This window comes from Tauraco erythrolophus, chromosome 2 (genome assembly GCF_009769465.1).
Source record: "Tauraco erythrolophus isolate bTauEry1 chromosome 2, bTauEry1.pri, whole genome shotgun sequence".
NCBI classification, from domain to species: Eukaryota; Metazoa; Chordata; class Aves; order Musophagiformes; family Musophagidae; genus Tauraco; species Tauraco erythrolophus.
The window spans coordinates 74,737,357-74,762,548 of NC_141466.1; the positions used below are offsets into that span (position 1 = coordinate 74,737,357).

General features: G+C 40.3%; 1 protein-coding gene across 5 annotated transcripts in view; it reads left to right on the plus strand.

Moving 5' to 3' along the window:
- Positions 1 to 1,124: 1,124 nt before the first annotated feature.
- The window catches only part of LOC147529247 (nesprin-1-like), a 46,462-nt gene continuing 22,394 nt past the window's right edge, over positions 1,125 to 25,192 (plus strand). For 2 of the 5 annotated variants that reach the window (XM_086631472.1, XM_086631473.1), the window contains exons 1-5: positions 2,027 to 2,185; positions 2,706 to 2,872; positions 10,393 to 10,555; positions 14,299 to 14,486; positions 17,203 to 17,353. In XM_086631472.1, the coding sequence (XP_086487598.1) occupies positions 2,120 to 2,185; positions 2,706 to 2,872; positions 10,393 to 10,555; positions 14,299 to 14,486; positions 17,203 to 17,353 (735 nt within the window). In that variant the 5' untranslated portion in view covers positions 2,027 to 2,119. Of the gene's footprint in view, positions 1,157 to 2,026; positions 2,186 to 2,705; positions 2,873 to 6,037; positions 6,130 to 10,392; positions 10,556 to 14,298; positions 14,487 to 17,202; positions 17,354 to 25,192 lie in introns of those variants that run through there. The other 3 variants (XM_086631477.1, XM_086631476.1, XM_086631474.1) reach the window with 3 other exon arrangements.

Sequence of the window (25,192 nt, forward strand, 5' to 3'; positions counted from 1 at the left end):
GGAGCCTGTGCCAGCATGGGTTCTCCACAGGGTCACAGCCTCCTTCAGGCATCTGCCTGCTCTGGTGTGGGGTCTTCCACAGGTTGCAGGTGGACCTCTGCTCCACCGTTAACCTCCATGGGCTGCAGGGGCACAGCCTGCCTCACTATGGTCTTCACCATGGGCTGCACAGGAATCCCTGCTCCAGAACCTGGAACGCCTCCCCCTCCTTTCTCACTGACCTTGGTGTTTGTGGAGTTGTTTGTCTCAGGTATTCTTACTCCTCTTTCTGGCTGCAAGTGCTGTGTGCACAGCAACTTTTTCCGCTTCTTAAATATATTATCACAGAGGTGCTACTACCGTCACTGATGGGCTCAGAAGTCATACAGTTTGCTGTGCTTTGGCAGAGGAGCTGTGCTCAGGAAGGTTCTCCCCTCCCCGTTCTGCATTACTGTATTGTACTTTCAGTTCTGCTGATAGCTTCTGCTGCTTCAGACGTTGGTGTCTGCATTTCTCTTAGTCTGAAGATGACTTGCTTTGCTGTGAATGAGCTGGAGAGTATTTTTTTGATTTTTCAGGCGCATCATGCTATTAGTGTTTTCTTGCCTCTGTTTTGAATGTTGAAAGCTGAGTAGTGGAGTCTCCTGCACCTAACTTTTCAGATTACCCTAACATTATTTCTGTGGTTCAGTAGAGATTGCAGTGCAGATAAACTAGGGCTAACTTGGAAATAGTTACATCACGTAAGGTACCTGTGAAGGCTTCAAAAACACCCCCGAAATAGGAAAAATGCTTCATGGTTAACAACGCAGAACTTGCTATGAAATAGTTGCGTTTGAAGGAGCCAACATCGACACATCTGAACTACAGTGTAGTCACTGCAGGTATGTTTATGGTAAAGGAGGGAGCAGTGAAGAAGTTTTATCTTAGTTTCGTGTGTACTGAATGTTTCAGGATGTAACTTAGTGCAACACTTTGTTCAACTGCTGCTTATTTCCGGAAAGCTGTATGGAGTTTAGAACCACAAAAGGAAATGTGAGATCATGTGTGTGCCCCTGTTAAACCTGATAGTTAAAGAACGTATCACTTTTGTTTATCAAAAAGTAGATGCAGTCTTCATCTTCTCATGAAATGCTGATATAATGTCAGAAACAATGCAGATTACAATGGGGAGGAAGTAAGTAGTTGTACGAATGTCTGAAATGGGAGAGATGACTTTGCTGCTAACCCTCTGCTGCTGATTTGATTTCAGTGTCTATCCTTGTCTGTCTATTACTATTCATAGTCTGAGGTGCTGCCACTGCTACAGCAATTTCTTAAACATAGCAATGATTTTCTTTCTCCTGTCTTGACTACAACATTTGCCTATTTGATGTTTTGTGCCTATTCCTTCCTATAAGGGCAAACCTTAGTCCTTTGGAGTCTCCTTAAGATGTCATGCCCATTCAGGAGAAATAGCCATCTATGAAACAAGTGCATTGGGACTAAAGTGAAAATTTGCATAGGCAAAATGTAGTGTATCTTTGATTTAGCTTTGTACTTACAAATCATGCTCATGCATAGATCACGTAGTCTTTTGGAGTTTGACCTACGCTATGTATATGTCTATTTTTTGCTTTGGTCAAGCATTCATATCTTCCTTTTTCATTTAATCTATTAGACTAAAAAGAAACTATTAATACACTTTATAACATTTTATAAGTGATCAAAAATTCTAAGAAAATTTATTTTTTACCTTCTGATGAAACCTTTGGATTAGAGACATTGTAAAACAAGATATTGACAGGCTACTGTGTGTAACGCTTGGATGCCTTTCTCTATGCAGTGGGATGTAGCTAACAGGAAACCTCAGATTAACACTTACCTCTAAACTCAGAGTGTCACACAAAGTTTTTGCAGTACAACTCCAAATTGTTTTAATGGCAAGTAAGTGACTGGAACACTCTTGCAGGGACAGAGGAGATCACATTGAGGCACAAAGTGTTTCAAGCGTCTCTTAAATGCATGTACTATTTTGTTTTTATTTACTCTCTGCAAATGTTTTAAGGTCTCCTTACGTCGACAGCAAGTTGGCGAGAGACTGAATGAGTGGGCTGTCTTCAGTGAGAAGAACAAGGAGCTCTGTGAGTGGCTGACACAAATGGAAAGTAAGGTTTCTCAAAATGGCGACATCCTCATAGAAGAAATGATTGAGAAACTTAGAAAGGTAAAGTGCAGTGCATATACACTAATATACTGTTCTTCAACTGCTTACTTGTTTTGTGCTGCAAAGAGGATACTGAATTAGCTACAGTGGATGTTTTGCTTTACACTGATGCTCATAGGCTCCAGTAAGGCTGTGTTTTTGTGTTCTTTTCTGGCTATGCAGCATTTTCCTGTCCGTCTTAAGGTGAGACCTCCCAGGATACCAGAACATTAAGTGAATGCAAAGTCAAAGGCATCTGAATGCTTTACTAAATGTCCAACCAGAATTGCCTGTAATGAGTTCAACTATAGCAGAGATATTTGTGGAAGGCATTGTGTTTTGGTTTGCGGTTGTTTTTTTTTCATTCTTCTGATAAAATTTTTCATGGTTATACATCTGATATTTAAGAGGTTGTCTCTCCACTGTACCAATCACCAAAAAAAACAACATTCACTCTATTTTTGTATAGTTCCTTTAGTAGTGTAGAGCAGAGCGTATTCAGAATAAATACCCTGACTTCTGATTGCTCTTCACTGTCCAGGATTATCAAGAGGAAATTGCTGTAGCCCAGAAGAACAAAATCCAGCTCCAGCAAATGGGAGAGCGACTTGCTAAAGCCAGCCATGAGAGTAAGGCATCAGAGATTGAGTACAAACTTAGCAAGATCAATGACAGGTGGCAACATCTTCTAGATCTTATTGCAGCCAGGTAAGTGCTACTTGGGACAGATTAATATGATGGATGACATGAATTTAAAATCTTTTTATTGTCTTCCTTTTCATCAATAACTGTGAGTGAGTTCATTCTTAACCATCAACAAATTTATGTGAAATTCACCTTCATGTTTTACTTTACAGTACCTGACATCATTTCTTCAAGAAGAGTCAATTCAAAAGATTACTTGCTAGAATGACATAAGTTTGGTTGCAGTCAGATTTAGTGAGCCTTGATCCAATACCATCTTACTTCAGAAGAGTGCTTAGAACTGAGGGCAAATGTTTTTCTGAAAAATTCTTGGCAGAGGAATCAAAACAGTGCATTTGTAGTTTTGGATTTTGAGAAGAGCAGTTCCAAAACAAAGTCTTAGTTTTTCTGCCTGATTATGTTTTTCACTGATGGAGAAGAGTATCTGCAGGTAGACATATGCACATGGGCTTAAATATTCTTTTTACTCAAGGTCCAAAATATAACAGCAATTTCCGTAACTTAAAGAAACACAGGATTGTTGTTTGCTATGTGAAGAAACTGGTTTATTTGTTTCAATGCTTTCTCTTGGGTCATGCTACAACCTTCCTCCCATTACTAACAATAATTTTGTCACAATTTTGCACTTCATAAAACATACATATTCTTTATACTTTACACTTCTGTCACATAAGAATATATGAATTAGTAATACTTCAGCCCTGTTAGCAGCAAAAAAGTTTGTTTCATTTTGTCATCCTTTTTGTCCATTCATTTTTCATATGGTTTTACTGCATTCCTGCTCTGAAATCTGTAAGCATGGGAGCAGTAAATTTTATGTAAGCAGAAGCATTCTGGTGGCTCCAGCTCCTTTTATAGTGGTTCATTTTAAAGTAATAAATGCCGTATATTTCTTACAGTTAAGTCAGGAAGTGGTGCATTATGATCGAGAGGCCTGCTGGTTTCAGAGGACGTGATACATCACCAGTTGTTGAACATAAAGTATTTTTGCTGTATTTTTGTGTTTGTCTTTTGAAACACCTAGTCTGACAAATGTTCAAATAATACCTTCAGGAAGTTTCTAGTGAAAAGTGATTGCCTTCAGAAACTACAAAACACATCTTTAAAAGAACTGTGTTGTCTATTCAGTATTAAGAGGGACAAGTGAGAGTTCAGGATTCTGTACCATTCTTGGGATAGGGAAATATAAACTGCAACATTATACACTTAAAATTTCTCGTTCCGTGATCATGAAGCAGGGTGTCAAGTCCTAATTCTAAACTAATTTATGTAAAATATTTATTTACTTTTGTTTCCAGATCGTTTCAACTTCACCTTCTCAACTAGCATGCTCAGCACTATTGTATGATATTAAACAGATAACCCTTTCCATTTCAGTGCTTACTGAAGTGAAAAAAACTCCACAAAGTTTGAACATTGCGTTGCTGAAGTTGGCAAGTAAATGGTGGAGAGGTTTGATGCTAGGTTGTGGAAATTTTGCTAGTTCAACTGTAGCTTAGGCTCATAGTTAAAGCCCATAGTTGTTGATTGATGTATGTACAAAGCACTTGTATTGATGTCTAATTCCCGCTGGACAAAAGGGTTTGCATCCCCCCAAAACCATGTCTTTCCAGTTTAGAGACAAGGATGTCGTGTGGGACAGTATCAAATGCTTTGGATAAGTCCAGGTAAACAATGTCAGTTGCTCTTCCCTTATCCATCAATGCTGTAACCTCACCATAGAAGGCCACCAAATTAGTCAGGCAGGATTTTCCCTTAGTGAAGCCATGTTGGCCGTCACCAATCACCTCCTTATTTTCTGTGTGCCTTAGCATAGTCGCCAGGAGGATCTGCTCCATGATCTTGCCAGGCACGAGATGAGACTGACATATGATTCTATGAAGATAATTTTTAGAAGTCTCCAAAGGCTTTTTAGAATATGTTGTTATATATTGAGGTGTGTTCCTGTTATGATATTTTGGAATCATAGACTCATAGAATAGTTAGGGTTGGAAGGTACCTCAAAGATCATCTAGTTGCCCTGGACAGGGACAACCTCCACTACACCAGGTTGCTCAAAGCCTCATCCAACCTGGCCTTGAACACTTCCAGGGATGGGACATCCACAACTTCTCTGGGCAACCTGTGCCGGTGCCTCACCATCTTCAATGTAAAAAACGTCTTCCTTATATCTAATCGAAATCTCCCCTCTTTCAGTTTAAATCCATTGCCCCTTGTCTTATCACCATATACCCTTGTAAAAAGTCCCTCTCCAGCTTTCCTGTAGGCCCCCTTTAAGTACAGGAAGAGTTTGAAATGTATCATGTAATATGAATTTTGGCAACACTCAGCTAGTAAATAGAGATCAATTGTTCTGTTATTGAGACTAGAACACACATTTTCATCTTCTGGATTCCTGACAGCATTAATGAGTTGTTATAGCTTGTGTGCTTTTCTGCAAAGCTGTGGTCATCCTTTGCCTGAAGCATTTTTCTTAGTGGTTTGTTTCCTACAGCTGTGAACTAATAGAAAGCATTCTGTGAAAATCCTTTGGTGACAGTATAGTAACATACATCCAGTCTGAATCTTTGCCTATTGATTTTATGCTGTGTGGTGGAACTTCTCAGTTCACCTGTAAAACCCTCTTTCTTTCTCACATTCTGTTTCCTTGCCTGCTTTTTTTAATTGCCTCTCTATTCTGAGGTGGTCTGTAACTGCAGAAGAGACAGCTACAGAAAGGTAATTGTGCCTCTGCATCAGACTTCAGTTTCTTTCCTTCTAGAAGATTTTCATCCTTTCAGATGGATTTTTCTGATATGTTAGCGCAGTGCAAAAAAATGTTACAGATGTTTGCAGCCAGGAAGCTGTGCTTTTGCTGCAACTACTTAGGCTTTGCAAAGAAGACTTTGTTGTATGTGTTTTCATCCCTTCCCCTAGCACTCACAGTCCACATTCCTGGAGCTCAAGTCTGGCACATGTTGATGAATGCAAGTTTTATTTAGAAACATGACCACTTGTCGCCAGTCAATCTCTTCAAGCCACGGCTGCTAACACTTGTTTGGCGTGCAACATTTTCTGTACAGTACTCACCAGCAAAGAGAAGTGTGTCCCCTTTCCTCCCCCCGCCCAAAGCACAGTGTTTGCAGACTTTTGGAGTGGAAGTTCTTCTTTTTAATGCTGGAAAATTTCATGGTGGTGGCGGAGGACTCGCATGCTGTGAGGATGGCGGAGGACGGCAGTTTGGATTCAGATCTCCCAGACTGTAATTGTGATATCACAAGGCAGGCAGCTATTTTTGTTTGCTTTTGATTGATATGGTTCTTTCTGAAGTCTTGGCTTGCTGGGAAACTAATTGAAATATTGATGTGTAGAAATCACTACCTTAGCTAGAAATGACTATTTTCTGCTCAATTTAAAAATAGTTGACAGTGATACGAGCATACTTTGTTTTACAGCTAGAACTTTTGAATCCCAGAATAATTTTTTCTTACTGATGCAGACTTAGAACTAAAAAAAAAATCTCTTAACTGTCTGAAAGAAACTGTAAACTGGTTTTACTGCTGTTTTTAAATACAAGAGCGTGTACACACATGAGAGAAAGCAGACTTTGTATTCGGCTGCTCACTGTTTGTGTCATCAAAGGGGCATGGCTACAAGCAAAAGGCAGAAAAGAAGAGAGGCTGTAAAGAAAGTATTTCAGACTTAACTTACCAAAGCTGGTCAATCCTGTACACGTTAATAACTGTTTTGGAACTGCTAGTAGTACTTGAACTCAACCTACATCACCTTGGATTTTTGATTCAGCTTCTCTTTTTCCCTCTTCACATTATCTTTTCTAGAAGTTTTGCTGTTATTCTTCAGAGTTCCAGAAATTTATTCTCTGAAAGGGGAAACTGTGATCTGAAGAGCAAATATAACTGAGGGTAGTAGTGTCCTGGTACACAGTAGTATTGTACTTTGGGCAATAAATCGTTTTTAATAATAAAAAGATTATTTTAAACTGATTTTTTTTAAATGTATTTTAATAGTGTAATATTTTTATCTATTTCATAGAATAAGTATTTCTTGAAAATTTATCTCCAATTTGAAGTAGATTTTTTTAAACTTTTCTGCTTTCTATGGGCTTTGTACAGATTTAACTAACATGCTCTTAGTGACTTTTTTCATGTTGCTTTTAAAGTTTAATATTAGTAACCAGCTGTCTAAATGACTAATGCAGTAGCTATGAGTTCTATATGATGCATTGTTATGTTTTTGCAGGGTTGTTCCTGTTTAGGTTTAAGTGGAATCTGAGGCTGTCTAATTTAGGACTGGTTGAATTAAAGTTATTTGTGCTTAATTTCAGCTCGATGTGGTTCTCCCACTGCCTTTCCTTAATGTAAAATAGGTGTTTTAAAGTTATTACTTTCTTGGGGAAACAGGTACAATCTTTCAAATGAGTTTTTGTCAGTAAACTATAACAACAAAGAGTTGAATTCTATAGTATTTTCCATTCTGAGAGTCTTAAGTATTTGTGAAGTGTAGCAAAGCTGGTATGTGTGTGTTATATAAAAAACAACCTATAAAACAACCATGTCGTGGGTCCAACCCTTTGTTTTGAATGTGGAATCTTCATTATAAAGCAAAGGAGTTATCTCAAGTCTCTTGTAGTAATATGCATAGTGCTGCAACAGAAACATGAGATGATTACTGGAATAATTAACTGTTTAAACATAGTCTTGTAAACGAAATCTTAAAAGATCAAAATTACAGTTGGTTAGGTATCCTACGAACTTGAATGATTTCTAATTTGACCTTTGTCTCCAAGCAGAGCTTTTAGTTTCATTAACTTTCAGGTCCTGCCATTAGCATGGAAAGATGGGATTTTGAGCTGTTACATTTTTAAGGGAAAGATAATTTTGTTGCACACAAATTATGTAATTATTTGTACACAGGCACAATATTCAGTGAGATGAAAAGCATAGGCATCTTGCCTGCCAAAATTCAGAAGGAAAACTCTTAGGCATGATGGATTACATCTATTATTTGTTCGCAGCTGTGTTTTTAGAGTAGCTAGAGGCACAGCACTGTATTGCAGTTCAGTCAAAAAAGTAAGCCCAGCAGACTCCAAGAAGCACTTGTTTATTTGCTTCTGTTTGTACCATGGACAAGGAACCTGTTATGTTGGACTCGATACAAGAAAAGAACAGTTATTAACAGTAAATGTAGTGGTGGGTGGGGAGTTGTCCTTTGTTTTTCTACTTTTTTTAACTTTTGGAATTGCAACAGTTTGGCAGGAGGGCAGGTTTAGCAGTAGGTTTAGGTTTTGATTGGAGTGTTCTTTTGGTATGTTGGGTTTTTTTAAATCTTTTTCTCTCTCGAGTGACTTGGGTCATGTGACTGAAAATGGCTCTCTTTGGGCTGGGGTTGTTTCTTCTCCTGGCAGGGATGTATTCCCATGCAATCTACCTGAGGTAAAGAGGGCGTTTTTTAAATCAGGTGTTGTGGGCAAAATGTAAATAGAATCCGGTACAGAGGTTAGGGTGCTACACAATTGCAAGCCTGGTCCACAGCTTGGGCTTGCAAATAATAGAGTGACATTGCATCTACACAGGGCTGACATGACTCATTGTTCCCGTACCTACTCTGGCATGCCTGCAAAGGATTAGCAGCATCCAGCCTTGAAAATCTAAGCAGAAAATGTGCAAGATTTCACTCCTCTTAATTAGTTTCAGAGACTAAAAAGCTATATGTCAGTTCCAGAAGAGTAATAACCAACATTCATGCTCACCCTATGAGCTAGTTTCAATAGGTCCAAACCCACAAAGCACTGTATGTACAACCACAGATGACGAGGAGATGGTACCCCAAGACATTGGTTGTTCTCCTAGTATCTCTCCAAGGCTAAACACATAGCTGTTTCAGGATAAGCTGATGATGAGTACTGCAGCAGTCTTTCAGCACAGTTGTGTTGACTTCAGTTCCTTCATAGCCAGATTTTAAGATTATCCAGATTTTTTCCAATTACCAAGATTTTATTTCAGATCACAACCTTGTGGCTGCTGATCGTGAGACTCTGGTAAGGAAGATGCATTAAAACTGTTCTTAAGTGGTTTTGATGCTAAAGAGCCACAGTTTGATCATCTATGATCTAAAGAGAGGGCTAGAAAGAGACAAAAATTTGAAAGATTCAACGTCTAAGTGTTTTAAGTGGTTTTTAAGATCTCTGCATTTCTCTCTGGTAAGAAAAGGACACCCATATTAGACTCTTAATGGTCAGCTTCAACTACTGCTTTAAATATGGAAACACTTGATAAATTTCCTGGTTAGTATTATGGAAAAAATGTGAATTGCTCTGTTTGAATTATAGGATAGTCAGGTGGTATTTTGTTTGTTTGACAAATCTGGCAACCTTGTGTTTTTCAACCTGATTTAGTCTATTCCTAGCTGCACTCATCTCTTGAAGCTTTCTGATATTGAAACACTTACGTGGAAGAGCAATAGAAGCATAAAAGGGAATGTTACTCAAAATTGTTTGTGGTACTACATGAACAGAAAAAATTAAAGCTTAGAAACAATTTCAGAATACACTAATGTATGTTATGTAATGTGGGGGTAGGAAGGAGGGGATTATTGACAGACATTTTTGCAGCTGAAACAGGCTGAAGGAAAAAATATTGAGATAAGATGAAGGTTTAGTCAAATTTTCCTCTTTCCTGGCCATTGCTGTTGCACAGTCAGCGTCTCAAGAAAAATACTATTTAGAAATCGCCATGCAGTTACATTCCAATTTCATCTGTTTAAATCTGAAGTAGTCTGTTAAGATCAAGAACAACTTAAAGCAGCCTTTGGGATTCAGGAATTCTTGCTTAGTTCTCAGCTGAATTTCTCTCTCTAAAACTTATTTCTTCAAAGACAAGTCTTCACACTGGAACAGGTTGCCCAGAGAGGCAGTAGATGCCCTGTGCCTGGAAACATTCAAAGTCAGGTTGGATGGGGCTCTGAGCAACCTGATCTAGTTGAAGATGTCCCTGCATATTGCAGGGGAGATTGGACTTAGATGACCTTTAAAGATCCCTTCCAACCAAAACTATTCTATGATTCTAACAGCAGTTCAGTGTTTAGAAATCACAGGATGAAAAAGGCCTGTTCACTCAGTGCACTCCATCACCAGTACTGGTTAAGTTGATAAGTTATTTGTAGTCTAAGAAGAACTTTTGGCATCTGTTGGTCAAATACACAACTGAATTATTTAGATTGTTTTAGGGTTTTGATGAATGTGAGTTCATTAAAAAAAAAAAAGTTTTCCTTTCTTAACAAACATTTAGCTCAACTGAAAAAGGTACAGAAGCTTTGCAGCTGTTATCTGGTATTAATTTTTCTTAAGTGGAATCTATGAATGCAGGACTACTTGCACATGTAATATACTTCTGTTACAAAATAAAGGAAGACTTCAGAACAGGATTTGCCAACTAAGTTAAGTTTCTCTGAAAACCTCCTGAAACACATATTGTAGAAATTCTCCTTCAGGGTGGACTTATGCTGCCATTTCTTTTTCTTTACAGGGTAAAAAAGTTGAAGGAGACCCTTGTTGCTGTGCAGCAGCTGGATAAAAATATGAGTAGCCTGAGGTCTTGGCTTGCCCACATTGAGTCAGAGCTGTCCAAACCTATCGTCTATGAAACTTGTGACTCTGAGGAGATACAAAGGAAGCTAAATGAACAGCAGGTAAAATACATCACACTTATCAGGTGCATGATGACATGGGGAGAGCCAGAGTAGAGTGTCTGTGGGCTGCCCATACCCAGCTCGATGCTGAGAGGGCATGAGGCAAAGAGGTGTTTAAATATCAAGGCAAGTGGTACTTACTGTGTCACTTATAGAGCCTTCTGCTGGCTTTGACATCGAATCCACCAGGAGCTGATTGACATTTCCGAGAAAGGTAAGGCACCAAGAGATGTAACCTGAATGAGTTACTGCAATTTTTCCTTTGGGGTTTGTGGTTTTTGTTTGTTTGAATTATCTGTTCCCAGAGGCAAAACTGACACCTATTAGACCTTGCAAAATTTGCACATGCTTGAAAATGATTATTTTTTAGCAACCTTTCTAACTCAATTTTATTTTGCAGCTTGTTTGAGAATCACTTTGCACGCAAAGATGCATGAACTATACATGTGAAGTTAAAATTGGCTGGTTTATAGCACACAAAGCCTTTATGCAGTGCTAGAACAAAATAGTCAACACTGGAACAGGCAGAAAAATGTTAAGTCAAAAAGATTTTGACATCAAAACTAATATTCCTCCTAAGATTTACTATACTTCTCTTTCCTGTTCCTCTTTACCACTCAGTGCGGTTATACCTAGAAGCATATTGCTGGGGAAGACTGTTGTTCTCTTGCGTTCCTGTTGGTTATTTATTGGGAAGAATACCTTTTGGTGCCTCACTGTAGATGAGTTAGATGCTCCCCTGAATTCTTTCTCCAGAGGAGAGTGAAATATGTGATAAGAGGAGCACCAGAATATATTGGGGGGGTAATTAATTTATGGAGTGTACAAACTGGCATTTTGCTCCTTTGAGCTGAATGTGGGAATGAGAACCAAGAACCCCTCAGAGTTTTTGCTGGCTCCACAATTGATTTGCTACATGACTGTACAGAATTGCTTATTAATATTCTATATTTAACTTACATAGGGATAATTTGTAACATACAAGCATCACTAATATGTGGTGTTTCTCAGACAATAAAGTGCTGGGCAGGGCTAAACATTGCTATCAACAAAGTAGATACTTGAGATCTTTTACTAGCATCCTTATGCAGGCATCCCTATGCCGTTTGTTGCAATCACTCCTTATGGGAGTTATTCTGGGCACAGAGACTAGTGTAGCTCTGCCTTCTGCTATTTCCTTGTGGTGATCCCCATGCAGTGATGGCATGCAGTGATATTGTGTAGAAGTGTGAGTGTCTTCATTTGAACTCCAAAGGGGAGAAATAGAGATGAATCTCATCCTGGGAGGATGCCATGTTTGGAAATTTGATGATGATTTGATTTGATACCATCACAATCCATGGTCATAATAATTAAAAAAACACACCTGCCTTCAGTGTATGGCAACCAGTATTTTTGTTAGTCGGAGGCTATACCACTCTCCACTGCATCTCAGAAGGCCAGTACATTGGCCATCTTCTCATTCTTCTTTCTTCTTCCATTAGTGATCTTATGTTCTTTTCCATGTTTGATCCTCCACTGAGGTCATTTTTTCTTCCTTGCTCGTACTGCTACCAGTTGTTCACATAGAAAATTACATTAGAATTATTATGCTTTGAAAAGGAGGACCAAATTCTATTTCTGTAACTCCGTTACCTACTTCTCAGCATCTACTTAAGCCAAGAATCAGGTTTGCAGGGTGCTGGTCTCTGTAGTGAAATTAAAGGTACAGTTAAAGCTGGCTATCCTGGGGAAGGTTGACTAACTTGGCTAACTTCACTGCAGTACTTTCCTGGGGTTGCAAACATAATTTCAAGGATTACTTGTTGCTTTACTTCCTTAATCTGCTACCACTTGAAATGTGGAAAAAATGATATTTGCTTTTGGGTTGATAAAGGAAAAAAAAAAACTGTATGTGGCTGACAGCAGTGCATAAAAGTGATGTGCCTTTGTGAACTAACCAAAAGGCTAAATGTTCTCTAATAAACATAGAATATTTTAAAATCTGGGCAAGAAATATAAATCTATGGACATAAAACAGTGTAGACATTGCTTGTAGAAAGGTTCTGTAGGTGAATAAAAAAGTTTAACCTGTAGGAATCCTCAGGACCACCAACTGGCAATACTCACTACTGCTCTACTCCAAAACAGCAGAGAGGAGATTATGTTACCTGAACTTGCTTAACCTCAACTCTCATAGCTGTCTGGAGTATGTGTTTCATAGAGTATCGCTTTTATTTATACTATTTGCCCTTATGTAACATTTCAGGACGGGTAGAAGGAAGAATAAGCACTTGGACATTACAATGAAAGAGTATTTTCCAGGCAAGTGAAAGTTAAAGGGCCAGTGCTGAGGAAGAAAACATTGTGATTTTCCACTTGATGGTCTCATGTTGATGTTCACAAAATAGCCTTCTGTTTCATAGATGAGAAGAGGAAATAGATTATTTGAGTCATTGAGTCCAACCCCAGTTATCACAAACAACCAAATCAGATGGTTGATATGAGTTGACCTTGCTCCATTTCAAATTTGCTGAGGTTTTTAGATTCTATGTTTAGATCTCATTTCCAGCTAGAAGGCATTTTCAGAACATCATATTTCTAGTTGTAAGACAATTTCCTCTAGTCAGACTTTAAACTGCTTAGGCACAATATGTTGACACTGTATTTCCCTTTGCATGTTATAGTTTACGGCACTAGCAAAATTTTGCGGAGCAGTTTACCTCTATTCATTGTCAAACTGCTAAGTTCTTATTCTCCTAAATAAAATTCCATGTCTCTAATAGTTCTTTTCTTCATCTGAATCAGAAGTGGGCATAATATTCTAGATCCAACGTATCACTTTTTGGTGTAGTCACATTAGTACTTCATTGTCACTATTGGAATTATGTTGTCTTGGCTTTGTTACTGTCTATCCTAATTTTTCCATCTAGTATTCTGATGATTCATTGCAAATGTAGGCAGAAGTCAAGCAGAGTTTCTTTTCCTTGCACTGATCCAACAGAAATAGCCAATTAGTTTTCTGGTTTCTCTTGACTTGAACCTGTAGTTCAAAACTGAAGCTGAAACATTGCTTCAAGATAAAACATTATCATTAGTGTAGAACAAACCATTGCAACCAAGAGACCAATAGGAGAAATAATACTGATTACATATAATAAATGCTAAGACAATTTTCCTCTTCCATTTCCAATGAAACGTTATAGAATTGGAAGTTGAAGGAAGAATAATCTCCTAGTAGAGATGCACTGTTCAACATGTGCTGCTGCCGATCTCCATTTCAAACACCCCACTATGCAGCTAGCTCATGTAGGGAAAAGTAAATTCACAAAGGGCATCTCCACAAAACCCTCGCAGTAGATAAGAACAATTTTCCTGTCACACTTCTCTTACTAACTTCTGCTGTACATTCTCTGTGATGATGGGAAAGGGCTGGGCATAATTCCATCATTTATTGGTGATGTTGATTAAATGTATGTGAAAGATGCTCAGCTGAGCATGCAGAGCTCTGACGTTTGTGCCAGGTGATGGTCTGGTGTTCGTAGTCCCTGGGAAAACTGTGCATGCTGCCAGGTTCTCCTGGCCTCATTGATAACATTGCAATGCCACTTGTGCAGATGCAGTCTCTTTAATAGGTATTCATTGGATGCTTTTCTCCTGTTTGCAAGCTTATCAAATTTTGCTTTGAATAAGTAGAAAAGAAATGCATTTGTAGTTATTCATTTTTTGCAATTTATCTTAAGAATTAATTTCTTCACCTGCAGGAACTTCAGAGGGACATAGAGAAACACAGCACTGGAGTGGCATCTGTTCTCAATCTGTGTGAAGTCCTTCTTCATGACTGTGATGCTTGTGCCACAGAAGCAGAGTGTGACTCTATCCAGCAGGCTACACGCAATCTGGACAGAAGGTGGAGGAATATTTGTGCAATGTCAATGGAAAGGCGACTTAAGTAAGTCTAAAATGCCTACAAATCAATATTTTCTTCCGCAGGCACAAATAAAGGATAGAAGGTATGTGTTAAGGTTGCAGTACTGAAGAAAAGGGTGTAGGGGTTGGAAAAAGATCAAACACTGATATACAGATCATACACCAATAACTGTTGTGCTGTGAGGCAAAAAGAAATTTTGGATTGTGTTCGTATGTGCCTTTATACAGGGTACAGATGTCAAATTTTTCTTACAAGGCCTTTGATGGAATTATGTCTTATTTCCCATGCTTCATAGAAATGATGAGAAAGAAACTGGAGAAAGCTTAGATGATAGCAGTGACTTTAAGAAATTTAGAAAACATGACCTAAAAGAGAGAGATGTAAGACTTAAAGTTTACCCTAACACTACTGAGACTGATGGGGAAACTAGTTATCGAATGGATGGAGTATTATTCCAGGTGTTAAGGTTTTCATGCACCTAGTGTTCCTCAACAGTTTCTCTTATGTCTGATTTTTTTTATTTGGAAGAATTTTAGGACCGAACACTCATCTGGAATTTTCTCATCTGCCCACCTTATCTTTCTTGAGCAAATGTGGGCTGTAGCACCTGTGCATCTTGGGTGTGATCTGATTTACTGCACATGCTTAGACCATCTGTACAATGCATGCCCATGATATCCAGAAGATCCTTTGTTTTCTGTTCCCATCTAGGATAGCATAGGTGATTTTAATAGCCAAAACGATGTAGGCTAGATTAGGCCAATGCTATATCGGACTCGGTGAACGAGTCCAGAGGAGGGCCACGAAGATGATCTGAGGGCTGGAGCACCTCTGCTATGAAGACAGGCTGAGAGAGTTGGGGCTGTTCAGCCTGGAGAAGAGAAGGCTCCGGGGTGATCTTATAGCAGCTTTCCAGTACCTAAAGGGGGCCTACAGGAAAGCTGGAGAGGGACTTTTTACAAGGGTGTGTAGTGATAGGACAAGGGGCAATGGATTTAAACTGAAAGAGGGCAGATTTAGGTTAGATATAAGAAAGAAATTCTTTACATTGAGGGTGGTGAGGTACTGGAACAGGTTGCCCAGAGAAGTTGTGGATGCCCCATCCCTGGAGGTGTTCAAGGCCAGGTTGGATGAGGCTTTGGGCAACCTGGTGTAGTGGAGGGTTTCCCTGCCCATGGCAGGGGGCTTGGAACTAGATGATCTCTGAGGTCCCTTCCAACCCAAACCATTCTATGATTCATTCTATGATTCTATATACTCTGTGCTGACCAGTAATAATACATGTTTAACTGTTTGAACTCCTTTATTTATGAAGAACTTTTCTGTATCTTTTTATATTTTGAATCTGATTTCTGTGATGTTTACACAGTCGTTTCAAGAACTCTGGGTAAAGTTTAGGCTTTTTCAAAATGACGAATTGAACTCTAAATGGTCTTTGGTTTTGTGGGATATTCTTAATATTTAGTAAAGGTTTTATTTATTTATTTTATTTATTTTGTGAAAAAAAAAAAAATGTGGCTTTTAAGTTGTGTTGCTCTATATTCACAGATTGCTATCTTTAAGTAATTTTATACTATTGCCCTGATAATTCTTGTATAGTGATTTTAAGTGATTCTGATAATCACATAGATAAATACAGCTTAGAGATTCTATCTTTGACACAGTCTGTCATGGAAATATACAGATTCTTCATACCTTTGTGTCCAGCAAATTAATTCAGAACTATTTTAAGTTAATGTGGAGCAATGCATTGAACTCTACTTTCTTGCAATGTACATGTTATGCTGTTAGTAGATTTGTAACAGTAAGTAAACTGAGCTCAGTCTTCAGAAACCATTGTACTAGAAATGGTTATTCATATTAAAATGCAAACAGATTTGCATAAAATTTCCAGACATCAAACGTCAGGTTAAACAACATATCATCAATAAAACATAAATTTTGCATGGGTCAGGTCCTTTGCAGACCTCCATATCTAAGATTTAGGAAAGGCTTATTCTGTATCTGAAAACAGAGTTCTGCTGTAATACAACTCATACCAAACAAGATCTTGTTATTTTGAATCAAGTGGTATTGAAGTTCTGAGGACTTAACTGTGTCACTATTAAGCCAATTTGATTTCAGGATCAAGAGTCAGCTATTATTTTTACATATTCAGTTGAAGTCAAATTGGTTTTTTAAAATATTGGAATAACTTTTAACTTTTTTTAAATAAAAATATGTTTACAGTCTATATTGAGATAGCATTTTACCACTTGTCGATCAATGCAAAAAAAAGAAGTTTGTGTTCCTTTGCAATGCAGAATAATGACGAGAACTTTAAATATATGCTGCAACATCTTTAGCATCCTGTAAGAAAAGTTCTGCAGTTGAATAGCATGGTATTTCTAATCTCTAAAATACTGGCTTAGGGTACCTACACTGGACTGTATCTCAGAAGTTATTTAGAACATACTCAGATGTCTGGAGCTCCTATTGCATGCTTACAACTTTCTTTTTATACTTATTCCAAAATTAGATGCATTAAAAAAAAAAAAGCATCATCTTATTCTAGTTCAGTCTGGAATGAGCCAGCCGTCCCTGTGGTCTGTTTATCAGCCTGGCTGTCTGAGTTAGATTAAGAGCCAGTTATTGTCTGGTGCAGCGCTTGTTTGCTGTTGTAGATGATTAGTTGAAGTACTGTAGGTCAGCTGGCCTTTAGACTGAGCATTCCCTGATTTTCCATTATCTATTGCAGAATTGAAGAGACGTGGCGGCTATGGCAAAAGTTTTTGGATGACTACTCTAGATTTGAAGACTGGCTGAAAATCTCTGAGAGGACAGCTGCTTTCCCAAGCTCCTCTGGTGTGCTTTACACAGTTGCTAAGGAAGAATTGAAGAAATTTGAGGTGATTTATAATAGTCGAAATTTAATATTTACAGATTACATGACAGCAGCCAGCTGGTGTTCTTCCTTCCCATACACTGGTCACTCAGCAGAGACACTGTATTAATATAGTGGAGTTGATGATTTTATAGCTACCCTCACTGACAGGTTTCTAGGACAAAAAAGCAGTGGAAGGTGGCAACTGAAAATGCTAATGAATCAATCCACTCTCACTTGCTGTTTGTTCACCAAAGTTAGATTTCTCACCTTCTTTATTTCTGCAGCTTTTTAATATGTCCCGTCAGTAGGTGCTTCAGAGCATTCATACATCTCCCTTCAGCAAGTACCTCTTCAAATTCATGCTGCATGTTTTAGGTTTTGCTTTGATTTTATCCCTCCTCTTCTGTGGAGAAACCTTTTGGCTGCTGCAGCATCCTGTGAAAGTTCTTTCCCTATGCAGGCTAACTAAGAAACACCTGTAGCTCGTTACACTGGGAAAGTTACCTTGAAACAGGTGCTGTAGCATTCAGCCAATCACTCTGGGAGATGGATGGTCAAGTGACCAATAGCCTTGACCCATCTAGCAAATCATGTGACTCCTGACTATTTAAGGCAGGGCATTTACTCCTAAGAGTGAGGCATTTCCTCCTGAGCCTTGGAGGAGTGTGGGCCTTCCTTAGAGTAGAGCCTAAAGCCTTTGCATTAGAACATTGGTCTGCTTGGAGCCGCCTGAGGCCTTCCAGCTGCGACAACTGGTGACCCCGACGTGATCCAGCCGCAACTAAGATCTGAAGGTACGTGCTTCCGTACACGGGGCTCCAAGGGACGAACTGCAAATTAGAATGATGGGACAAAGCTCCACAAAAGAAAGCATGATGTTTTCCATTCTCAAACCTGCAATGACAGTCGCAGGGGCTAAAATAAGTGATGAAGCTCTCTGTGAGCTGTTAGATTGGGCGGCAGAGCATGAATGCCTGACCGACCTCAACACCCCCTTTAGCTCAGAAGCGTGGAAGCAGCTAGGGGATAAGCTAATCTATGAAACACTATTTGGACGAAAGAACCTGACTGGTCTGCTACGTATTTGGGGAACTGTATATGATGTAATGCAGACATGGACGGTAGAAAGGAAGGAAAAAGTATTGCCAGATTCTGATGAATCCACAAGTGAAGTTTCTGAAGGGGACGATGAATTATCTGAAAGGGGACTGACCACGGGTAGTGCACCAGTTGTGCCCCTGCTGTCCTCAGATATGGAGAAAGTTGTGGGGACTGCACAGAAGCTTTACCCCTCCCTGCGAGATTATGTCCAACCCAAGTGTCCTCCTTGTGATTTTTTGCGGGAATACTCCTCCGGACAAGACAAAGCATCGGAGCGTCCCCCACCCTTTGCCCCAACAGCCTCCCCTTCTTCTGCATCTCAACCGGCTACTTCAGCCATTACAGCAGAACATGTTCTTCCTACTGCTCCGCCATTGGCCCCTCAACCAGACCAGGCACCACAAGGACAGTTCCCGGGCATGGCACCCTGGTTTACCGCAACTTCATGTCCTGCAGCATCACCCATAGCGCCCGGCTATCTGCCACGGGCACAAATGGAGCAACCCTGAACAACGCATTTCATAATACACCAGGTTATGGCAGGTTTGCAAGGAATGTCGCAACAACTAACGGCATTGATGGAAATGTTGCGGCAAGTTATTGCTGCCGAATCTGTACCGGGACAACCTGGGCTGGCCGTGCCAACCGGCCCAGCAACGACCCCGGAAGTGGCGCCAAGCATGCCACTGACAACAGCAGTGGCACCTTCACAGACAGTGGTGCCGACACAAGTTTCCGCAACCCAGACTGCATCTCCATGGACTGTTCCACAACCGGCCACAGCCTCCGCCTTTACACGACCCGTTGGCCCAGCGTCTGCATCCTGTCAGAAGCCATTGGACACACCCCTGCCTGATAATGTTTCATCACTGCAGGAAGCCGTGGCGACAGTCAGACAACAACAAACATGGCCAGCCCACAACCGTCCCTGGACGCTTCCCGAATGCAAGGTGACTGTGCGTCCAAAAAATTCAAAACGGTTCTGGGAAGAAGTCAAGAGGCGGGCTCTGGAGGCTGGCGACTGGGATCTAATAGAAAAAGTTGGGTTGCCTGAAAAGGGGTCTGAGCAGATTGTTCAGGGAAGTAATGAACGAACAGAGGATCTTATCCAAGCCTTCCCAGTACAAAGGCGCTTCCTAACTCAGGTCAAATTGACAAACACGAAACCATCGCCTGGAAGGTAGTCCAAGACCTGCAAACCAAGGTAGCACAATATGGCTTAGACTCTCCTCAGGTCATGCAGATCATCAGGATATTAAATACTGACCTACTCTCCCCATTCGACATTAAACATCTAGGTCAGGTATTATTTCAACCAGTACAATATACGGTCTTTGAGGCCAATTGGAGAAGAATGGCTGAGAGAGCTGCAGCCGGAAATATGCAATTACCCCCAACTGACCCCAGATACGGAGCTCCAGCAGATGCTCTACTGGGAGCCAATGCTTTCGCTGACCCTGATTTTCAAGCTACATGGCACCCCCAAGTTCTTGAGCAAGCCCAAAAGATCGGCGTGGGAGCTCTATTAAAGGGCATAGATATGGCTGCCCCAAAAACACGGTATGTGAAGATTTATCAGGGGCAGAAAGAACACTTTATATCTTTCGTAGAGAAAGTTGCTGCAGCCCTTGAAAAACAGGTCGAAGATGAAAACCTGAGACAACTACTATGTAAGCAGCTGGCAAAAGACAATGCCAATGAAGAATGTAGAAAAATCATAAATTCCATGCCAGGGGAGCCTACACTAACAGAAATGATCGAAGCATGCTCTAAGCTAGAATCTGAAAGCTATAAGTCTGCTCTGGCCACAATTCTACGGCCTATTCAACCCAAAAATGCTGACCCGGAACTGAAAAGACAACCTAAGAGGGACAATAGACAAAGACAGACGAGACAAAGAAGAAACAAGGATAACAGGAGACCTGCTCGCTGCATAAGATGCGATAAGCCAGGCCATTCTGCGAGATATTGTGAATCGTTATACCATGCCAATGGCCGACCCCTGACACATTCGGGAAACTTCCCCAGGAGCGCAATGGGGATGTGCGCTCAGACAGAAATGTTTTCCCAGAGCATGATACCAACCCAGGCTTACTCAGCCAGCTTTCAGCCAGCACAAAGGGATCAGCCGGGGTAGATGTATGCACCGCAACAACAGTCGTCTTAGAATCCTGTCGGGTCTATAAGGTTCCCTTGGATGCGTTTGGGCCTCTAGGACATGGGCTAAGTGCATTATTGGTGGGCAGATCTAGTACCACCATTCAAGGGATCTTTGTTCACCCAGGAGTTATTGACGCTGACTTCACAGGACAAATTTGTGCGATGATTTCCACGCCCACCCCCCCTGTCACAATACCGGAAAAGACTCGGATCGCTCAACTTGTACCCTTCAAATCAAGTGTCCCTAAGGCAAAACGACAGAGTCGTGAAGGTGGTGGCTTTGGTTCCACAGGACTTCCGCAAGTTTACTGGACTGCGGATATCTCCAGCCAAAAGCCACAGATGACTTGCACCTTAATATTGCCAGATGCCCAGCCGTCCAGGATTCAGCTCCGAGGTTTGATTGACACAGGGGCTGATGTGACAATCGTCTCCTTCTCCGCATGGCCTCCTACATGGCCTTTAGCCCCCGCGGGGTCAGCCATTGCAGGACTGGGAGGAACCGCACAGAGTTATCGAAGCGAACGACCTGTGGTGGTAAAGAACGCAGAGGGTCAAACAGCTACAATTCGGCCCTATGTCACTACAGCTCCACTCAACCTCTGGGGTCGGGATGTCTTGGTGGCCTGGGGAGTACGTATTGGGACAAATTTTTGATGGGGGCCACTGTACTGAAGGGCGCACAATATCCTACGTTGCCTTTGCGATGGTTAGCAAACAAACCCATCTGGCAACCCCAGTGGCCCCTACCAAAAGAAAAATTAGTCGCCCTTCATCAACTAGTTAAGGAACAATTACAACAGGGACACCTTGAACCTTCTACCAGTCCCTGGAATACGCCTGTCTTCGTAATTAAGAAGAAATCAGGAAAATGGAGATTGCTACAAGATCTCCGAAAAATCAATGCAGTAATGGAAAGCATGGGGGCATTGCAGCCTGGTATGCCCTCACCCACCATGATTCCAGCAGGGTGGGAAATCTTGATCATTGATTTGAAGGACTGTTTTTTCACGATCCCCTTACATCCTAATGACAAACCAAAATTTGCCTTTACTGTACCTGCGGTTAACAACGCTGAACCTGCAAAGAGATATCAATGGAAGGTCCTACCTCAGGGCATGAAGAACAGCCCGACTATCTGTCAATGGTACGTTGCTCAAGCTTTGTCCGGAATCCGTAAGCAGTTCCCTGAAGCATACTGCTACCATTACATGGATGATATCCTGGTAGCAGCATCCACCCAGGACGAGCTGCTGAAGATACAGCCTCGGCTACTCACTGCTCTGCATTCTTATGGATTGCAAGTGGCTCCGGAGAAAGTTCAACAGCATCCTCCTTGGAGATATTTAGGAGTCAAAATTTTGGACCAAACTATACAACACCAAGAGGTGCAATTCTCGAGTTCTATTAAGACCTTGAATGACGCTCAGAAACTGTTGGGCGTCATCAATTGGTTATGTCCCTATCTAGGGCTAACCACGGCGCAACTTGCGCCGCTCTTCAATATTTTAAAGGGGGACCCTGAGTTGAATTCACCTCGAAAATTGACTCCTGAAGCACGACGGGCACTAGAGGAGGTTCAACAGGCAACATTCGAACGATGGCCAGAATGGAGATCATCCATTAAATGACCCTTCTAATGGAAATAATGACATCGGCCATCAACCTGTTCCTTCCACGAGTAGAGACTAAATTTCAAGTCTCCGTCGGAGTCAGAATGTTAGAATTAATAACTAAATGTATGACTGGTTTGCTAGATGTATCTCCCATGGTATTGCTGAAAAATCTCCCTGCTTGATTTAAACTAATCTTAAAACAAAAAGGGGGAATTGTGGAGAAACCTTTTGGCTGCTGCAGCATCCTGTGAAAGTTCTTTCCCTATGCAGGCTAACTAAGAAACACCTGTAGCTCGTTACACTGGGAAAGTTACCTTGAAACAGGTGCTGTAGCATTCAGCCAATCACTCTGGGAGATGGATGGTCAAGTGACCAATAGCCTTGACCCATCTAGCAAATCATGTGACTCCTGACTATTTAAGGCAGGGCGTTTACTCCTAAGAGTGAGGCATTTCCTCCTGAGCCTTGGAGGAGTGTGGGCCTTCCTTAGAGTAGAGCCTAAAGCCTTTGCATTAGAACATTGGTCTGCTTGGAGCCGCCTGAGGCCTTCCAGCTGCGACACTCTTCTTTCTGTAATTCTCTGAAACCAGCACTCTGAACTCTTTTCCTGTTTTGTACAATGTACAATATCCCCATTTTAGATCCTTATGCCTGAAATTTATATACATGCAAGTATTGTTACATGTCCACATGGTGTCCCCCGTGACCTAAAAGTTATGTGCATGCTTAAAAATTGACAAGCTGTCACTTCAGTCAATGTTTAAGTGCTTGTTACACAACTCCATTGTGTCTACTACGATGTGATGGCTTGTCTCATAATTACGACGGAGTGTGTACCTGCGCGTAAAGCACACCCACACGTCGTGTGATTAGTCACAGGTGAAAATCTTCTACTCGATTTCATGTTTGCAAGGAGTATATTAAGATGAGAGAGAAAAATAATTCTGAAGAAAGATAACAAATTGTTTAGGCAATTCTGTGGACAGTCAGGTGCTGTACAGTATGTGCCGTGAAGAAGAAATGCAAATTTTAAACATGTAAGACCAGTTAGTACTTTTTGGTTTAACAGTTAATTCAAAAACATAAACTGTGAAGCACTGATTCAAGTTTTATAATTGACATTCACATCTCTGAATGTGCTGGCCAAGTTTTGCTGTTAACCATGCCAGACTTCTTCATTATGGTGAGGTAGGTTCTCGTAGTATAAAAACGTTTGCTTTCTGGACGCAAGTACCCTGTCTCAGACCTCCTTCCATTGTCTCTTTATTCACTGATCAGGATCTAAATCTCTTGTTTAGTGAATCTCTGTATGAGAAACAGTACCAAAAATATCTTGTCTGTCTCTGATTTTCACAGCTGATCAGACTTTGCCCAAAGTCTGTTTCATTGAACCTCAGCCTTTACGGTGACCTTCCCTTGCCTGCAGACTTGTGGAATTTTTACTGTCTACAGTGTCAGCAGGAACTAGCTGCAAAGAGAACAGTTTAGAAGCCTCTGCAGAAGCCTGCTTTGCCTCCTGTTTGGTTCCTTCTCTTTTTTTCTTTTTTTTTTTTTTCTCTGAGCGTGTAGTTTCTGCAACTACCAAAAAGCAGGATGCAAATGAAAAAGTTGTGGTGTTCAAATTCAGTGGAACTCAGCAACTTCACTGTGAAGTCAGTATAAAGTCAATCACATATACATACTAACTGAAGCAGTTTTCTGCCTGAACTAGACATTTTTTTCTAATTTTATTTTCCCTTCCATATCTGCAGTTGAATTTAAAACAAACAAACAAACAAAAAAAAACCCACAAGAACATTTCTGTTCCTGAGCACAGAGGTCAGAGATGGTTTTCACTGGCTTCACTGTACAAAACCAAACTTCTTTCTCTCCAGTACTTTATGGAGAAATTAAAAGAGGTTACAGGAAGGAAAGCAACAGATGAAGTCATGTGTAGCTGAGCTGAAAAAAATGGAAGACAAATACACAGCTGTTCTTTTGCTGGACAAGGCTTGGTAACAGGTGAAACAACAACTAGACACTTTTAGATTTCATAATCCTAGTAAATATAGTCAGATTTGATTTACCTCTGATATGAGAATTGCCACCTTGTATAATTTGAAGTAAACTCAGCTCTGCTGAGCATTTCACTCCAGTTGCAAGCCCATTTACTCCTTGTTGGTTGTCCCCTCCTCAATTCGATGGCCACTTAGTGATGGGAATAGTTATATTGAGAGAACTCTACAGATTTCGATCTTTTTTCTTTTTTCAAACCAACTGTTTTACTTTTGTCTCTGGTATTACAGCAGAAATGTACTTATTTCATTTTCAGCTTTAACTGGTACAATATGAAGAGTATATATTTTTTAAGTAAAAATCTCATGTGTTAGCTGATTTTAATGCAAATTTCTATACAGAATTACATTACTTATCATGTTTTTCCAGTCCGTACTAAGGATGGTGTCTAGTTTTGCGAGAGATTGTCTGTTTATCTGCATTGTGAGGAATATCAGAGAGCAAGTTTGTAGAACTACAATGGGAGCCAAATCCTGTTCACTGTTGTGTTACTCAAATTCAAAAGAGAGCTGATGTAGTCTAGGTTTTTAGGTCTTCCTTTGATAGATTGCTCTTTCGTTTCTTTGACAATATTAAAACAAGTAGTGGGTTTTTTTTTAAATTATTCCTCTCTTTTTAATTTTTTTTTTAAGGGATTAATTCAGTCAGCTCCTTGCAAGGTGCTTTCTCTAACTTGCTTTGTGATCGCTAGTCACAACATGAAACTCATGGGCTAAGTCATCTGCTGTTTCTACTCCCCAGCTGGATGACTGAGACTTTTATAACAGTAAAGGGAGCACTGAAAGTGCATGGTGCAGACACTTGCCCAGGCATAAGTTGGTATGGGTGTTCATGAAGTTTTCTTTCTATGAACATTTAAAGACAAAACTTACCTGTATACCAGTATACTGAAGACAAAAAGATGATTCCTTCAGTATCATTTTTCACTA